A 5,165-nucleotide genomic window follows, 5' to 3' on the forward strand; every position below is an offset into this window, starting at 1 on the left:
TTAGGGTTTCTAATTAATCCCCAAAAGTTCTATTGGGCCACATTATCGATCTATTGAGTCAGTTTTTATCCTAATTCTAACTAAAGGCAAACAAACATAAGTATTTCTGGAAAAAAGTTTAGTTCCCTGTGAATTTTTAAACATTCAGTTTTGGGAAAGTCTGGGATGCGACAATGACTCTTTCTGCCTTCCATAAAAATATGCCACGCAATTTGCGTACTCTCGGAAAAAAGAACCTTTCACAAACTGTGTTCTCCACCAGGTGAGCACAATTCTAACAAGCAACCAAACAAACACAGGATCCAGGAACAAACTAATGTATCACATTGGACTAAATAACACAGTAGATACAAGTATAACATCATAGTGTTGGCTCTAATCTGTTCTACACATTACGTCATCATTCGTAATGGAACTTGCACGATAATGTAATTTGAGAAGAGGTTCATATTGAGGACATGCAACTTGCTTGGACACAAAATTCAGAAGCAATCTCTGTCGGTTTGCTTCTCTTGAGCTTCCCGATAGCCATGTCTGATGTCACCACTCTGGTGTAGATTACTCGCACTTGATGGAACGGTAAATATGTCGCACAAATAGCAGCGATGCACGGAAACCAACAGTTCCCAGCATGAGGAAAAAACCGTAGCAGACGCAGGTCATGTAGCCGAAGAAGAAGGATGTTTGCATGAAGCCTGACATGTCTGACCGGGCATGGTAGTAGTAGATGCAGTAGAAGAAAATGAAAATACCAGTGGAGCCTCCGCAAAGGACAGATCTGCAAATTGAAGCAAAATAACTTTTAGGGATATTACCACATTCCAATGGTATATTGGCATTTGCACACATTTGCAATGGTACATTGACAATTGTCCCAAACTTTTATTGATAAGCATCAAGAAAACACAATATGCCCAATATGTATGCATCAAGTCCAAGAGATGTGAGGATCCAAGAATGTAGAATGTGGTTTCCTCATATATGATGAGTCTTCTCCTCAAGTGCCACTCAAGTTCCAAGCAGTGGCAAGTGTTTAGTTTAAGTTGTGGTACTTTATGTATGACTTGAAGCATTTCCATAGACAACTTTAAATAATACAGTGCATTTATGTTGATTGTTGAATATAGGATACTATTGATCCAGCATGCCATTTCCATCTACTGGATAATTGATGAACTGCATATTTCCCTACGATTCCTATCTCAGTTCTGATCCATTCTCTTGTCCAAAGACAACAAATAAGTATCTAAGTAAACATAAATAAAACAAAAACAGTAACAGACGAGGATAACCAAAGATGAAGCGATGTCCTGAACACTGACCTCCACCACCACTTGTGATCCTCAACAGCAAGCTGGAAGTACGTGAGCGCCACTGTGACAAACGCTGTGACGATGATTAGGATAATGAACACAATGAAGAGGATGCTGTAGATGGTGTATATCTTATGCCCCCAGATACTGGCAAATATGTAGTACAGCTCGATGTAAATAGCACTGAAAGGGAGGAACCCTGCCATTGCCATCTGAGGAATAGTGCTTCGGTACCAGGGCAGCTGAGGGATTTCCCTTGGATATTTGGTTGTGCGGCAAGGAGCTTGGAATTCTGTATTGCTATTTTTCCCAGCTACACCACCCAGCACTAGGAGAGGAGAGGTTACAAGTGCCCAGATGAGAATAATGACAATGATAGTACCAAAAGGCAAAGCTGCTGTAGCACTGTACGCTATCGCAACAGTGTTTAAGAAGGAGAATGTCAAGAAAAGTGGCCCACAGAACAAGCAGCCAGTCAATATCAGATTTCTCACCTGAAACATTAAGGCAGAGTTTGTGAATATAACAGCAAAGGATTTCATTGAAGAAACCAACCACTAATGCAAGCCTTACCCAGTTTGTTCCCTCCAGCTGAAGATAGAAGGAAGTGGATGTGTAGCCAGCAATACCAGACGTAAGAGCATAGATGACTACAAGGGCAGTGAAAAGGGCTCCCCTGTTGTATGGATAGAAGACCCCAACAATCGCGAGGAGGAAGATGAAAATTGCACTATTGGATGAGAAGCATTTGTTACATGTTAGGATCATTATGGCATGGCCTGGATCATAAAATATAATGAACCGAGGAAACTCTTACAGGGCAACAAGCTGAGATCCAGATCCAATGATTGCTGCAAAAAGAGATTTTTGCTGCGGGAAACGGAAGACGTCGCCATGTATATACTTCCATCCAGTCTCGTTTTGGTCTTCAAGGGACTCGTCTTCATGAGAATATCTTCAAAAAAAACAGGGGCATGAAAACTGTATTTAGTAAAGCTTCCATGCGTTGGGAATGGAATGAAATGATTAAGATCTTACTTGATGAAATCATTCTTGAGCACACGCATGAGGATTGTTGCCAGAAAGCCAGTCAAAAGAAGCACTGTTACACATGAGTTAATTATCGAAAACCAATGGATCTCTAGGTGCTGCGGCATAGAGGAAGACTTGGAGTACTTCTCCATTCTTTTCTCAAAAGGAATGTCTGTCTTTTTCCATGTTACTGAATAAGAGAACTCTACCGGCACTTCCTTGTCCTCTGTGATATCCACAGCGACATTCGGATCTGTCTGAACATTGATTTCTATGACACGGTCATTGTTGTACATGATGTCAAAGTGGATGTGCTTAAACAGAAGGCACTTTCCACCGCCGTGCTCCTTGTTCCTGTCCAGTTTACCAAGGAATCCCCATAAAGGTAGGTCATCATAATACATCTGGAAGTAGTAATCCTTGGCAACTGCATCCCGGAGCTTGGCGACTTGCTCCTTGAACAATGTTTTCTTGCAGAGAGTCTTGGAGTTCGTATCTTCCCTAAAGTTCAACTCATATGGTGCATCAACCAACCGATCACCATTTAGAACCTCCCCAAGAGCCTCCCTTTTGTCCTTTGGGTGTTCTATTGAAAGCCATGCAGCAGCCAATAACAAGGAAAACTGACTTGGGCATAACCAATCAACGAATTGCTAAATAGAGCAAGTAACAAGAAAAGGCATGTGACATCTCTAAGAAGTACAAACCTGGTGCACAAAAGGGTAGATCATAGTACCGGTATGTCTCACTGCAATAGACAAAGAGTAACTGAATTATCCTGATCATGGTCTGACGGAAAAGGCTGCGTACAACAGAAGCACGCCTGGAAACAGCCTCTTGCAGAAATGTAGGGAAAGGCTGCGTACAATAGACCCAAAGTGGTCGGACCCTTCCCCAGACCCTGCGCAAGCGGGAGCTACATGCACTGGGGCTGCCCTTTTTTTTTTATGGTCTGACGGAAAAGCAATTCAATTCTCACAAAGCTGCTATTTAGTACTCCCTCCGTCCCATAATGTAAGACGCTTTTTGACTCTAGTGTAGTGTCAAAAAACTTCTTACATTATGAAGACGGAGGGAGTAACATAAACTGTTAAAGTGATGCTTGAACTGTCAAATTACCATAGTTTAGAAGGCATCATTACCAGCAGAAATTTCTTTTCCTTGTGACTGGGACATCCATACTACTTGGTCGTAGTTTATGAAGCGACATTCGAGTTACAAAAACTGATACTAACTACTCTTGCCTCCCTCCTATCATTGAATGACCCCACTTGTGCTTGCTTAGTTATTATTATAATAACTACTAATAAGTGCCAACAGGAATTCCTAGTGTTAATTCGGCAGCAATCCTATTCTCATTTAGCCTTAGTTAGCATCACAGACAGCAGTACGAAGCCCTAACTCGTGCATGTATTGTAGACAGACAACGGGACCAGACATGAACTACAAAAGCTTGTGGCGCATCACGAGACCGTTATACCTTGGATTGTGGAAAGGGCCGACCTTGTTCGCGTAGAGCGGGACACGATCTCCCTCCTTGTACCTGTGATCAGAGTCATCAGCTCCAGCCCCCACCATACAAGCCAACAGGGCCACGGCAAGAGCAGCACCCGCCGCCTCCATCCTCACCATCACTGCGAGCACCTACGACCCAAAAGGGGCGGATCTGGATGCTGTGCACCCAGAATTAGTGGAGGGTTAGAAAGCCTTTAAGTAATTATTACTGGATGAATAGAAGCTCGTAGTACCTCAGAAACCAATGCTCCGAGATCGCGGGTCGAGAGACAGCAGGGACAAGGTGATGTAGAACGGAAACGGCGAGGCGCGCGCGTGATAGGCGGAGGGGTTAGACGTCGGCGGCGACTCGCTGCGCGGCGAGCCGGCGGCGGTAGACTGCAGGGGGGGATTTTAGAGCCGCACTGGGTGGGATCGGAGCTTGGGGGCGGGGAGGAAGCGGAAGGGTACCGGTATGGTGGAGAGGAAAAAAGTCGTTTGTGAGGGAGGTAGGTTTTTCTTTCACTGAGGATCGGGAATGGAGAGCGGAGAAACCCATTTTCTTTCCCAAACAGGGGCAAGGGCGCAAATTTGCTCCGCCGTCCGTTCACGCGGAAGAAGTTCAGATAGGGGAGCCGGTTATACATCGTTGTCCGTATGCATTTGAAGCCGGGTTTTAATTAATCACACGAAATTCGTACAAACACGATGAATTTTATTAGAAAATAGTTTGTTTTAAACCGGCTGATGTTTGCCTCGCGTAAATCGCATCGCGAGCCGTGCGATCAAAACCGATCCAGCGGCGTTGGTCTCGGGCGCGTGCGCCACCTCCCCACTAGACGCTTTAGCATGTGGGGGCCGCTCACCGCTCAACGCTCTTCATCCCATCCTTATCCTCTCCCTGCCCGTCTTCTTCGTCGTTCCCCATCCCCTCTCTCTCAGTTTTTCACATGCTTAACAGGGAAAGAGAGAAGCTCGATCCAAAGGCTAACCACCTGCTTCCAAACATGGGGCGTTTTGCAAGCATCCCGCCGCAAACACCAACCGCTTCTGCAAGCCAAAGCACAACCGACGTCTGTTGCCGCATGCGGGGTAAAGCTGCCGCCGAGGATCTGCAACGACGCCGCTGCCTGTGCTTCAAGCGGGCTGTGGGTGTTGCAGCGAGGGGCTCGTCGGTGCTGAGTCGTCGGGGCCATTGGTGCTGTGGTGCAGCGTCGCGGGGGTCACCGGTGTTGCTATGCCGCATCGCCGGGGCCGCCCATGTTTCTATGCAGGGCCGCCGGGGCCGCCCGTGTTTCTATGCAGCGTCGTCGGGGCCCCCGGGGG

General features: G+C 46.0%; 1 protein-coding gene across 1 annotated transcript; it reads right to left on the bottom strand.

Annotated features, from left to right (window-relative positions):
* Window positions 1-305: 305 nt before the first annotated feature.
* LOC123155855 (transmembrane 9 superfamily member 2) lies at window positions 306-4,391 on the bottom strand. Its single transcript, XM_044573999.1, has 8 exons — window positions 4,094-4,391; window positions 3,826-4,018; window positions 3,053-3,093; window positions 2,352-2,931; window positions 2,131-2,268; window positions 1,887-2,043; window positions 1,323-1,807; window positions 306-778 (listed from the first exon to the last, which is right to left on the bottom strand). Exons 2-8 carry the CDS (start codon window positions 3,975-3,977, stop codon window positions 559-561), a joined length of 1,773 nt encoding a protein of 590 aa, XP_044429934.1. The 5' UTR covers window positions 3,978-4,018; window positions 4,094-4,391; the 3' UTR covers window positions 306-558.
* Window positions 4,392-5,165: the final 774 nt, after the last annotated feature.

This window comes from Triticum aestivum, chromosome 7B (assembly GCF_018294505.1).
Source record: "Triticum aestivum cultivar Chinese Spring chromosome 7B, IWGSC CS RefSeq v2.1, whole genome shotgun sequence".
Classification (NCBI taxonomy): Eukaryota; Viridiplantae; Streptophyta; class Magnoliopsida; order Poales; family Poaceae; genus Triticum; species Triticum aestivum.

Coding starts and splice junctions, on each gene's coding strand:
- LOC123155855 (XM_044573999.1), bottom strand. CDS start 3,977: ATGGTGAGGATGGAGGCGGCGGGTGCTGCTCTTGCCGTGGCCCTGTTG. Junction 2,932..3,052: donor TCTACCCTTTTGTGCACCAG/GTTTGTACTTCT, acceptor GGCTTTCAATAG/AACACCCAAAGGACAAAAGG. Junction 2,269..2,351: donor CTCAAGAATGATTTCATCAA/GTAAGATCTTAA, acceptor TTTTTTTTGAAG/ATATTCTCATGAAGACGAGT.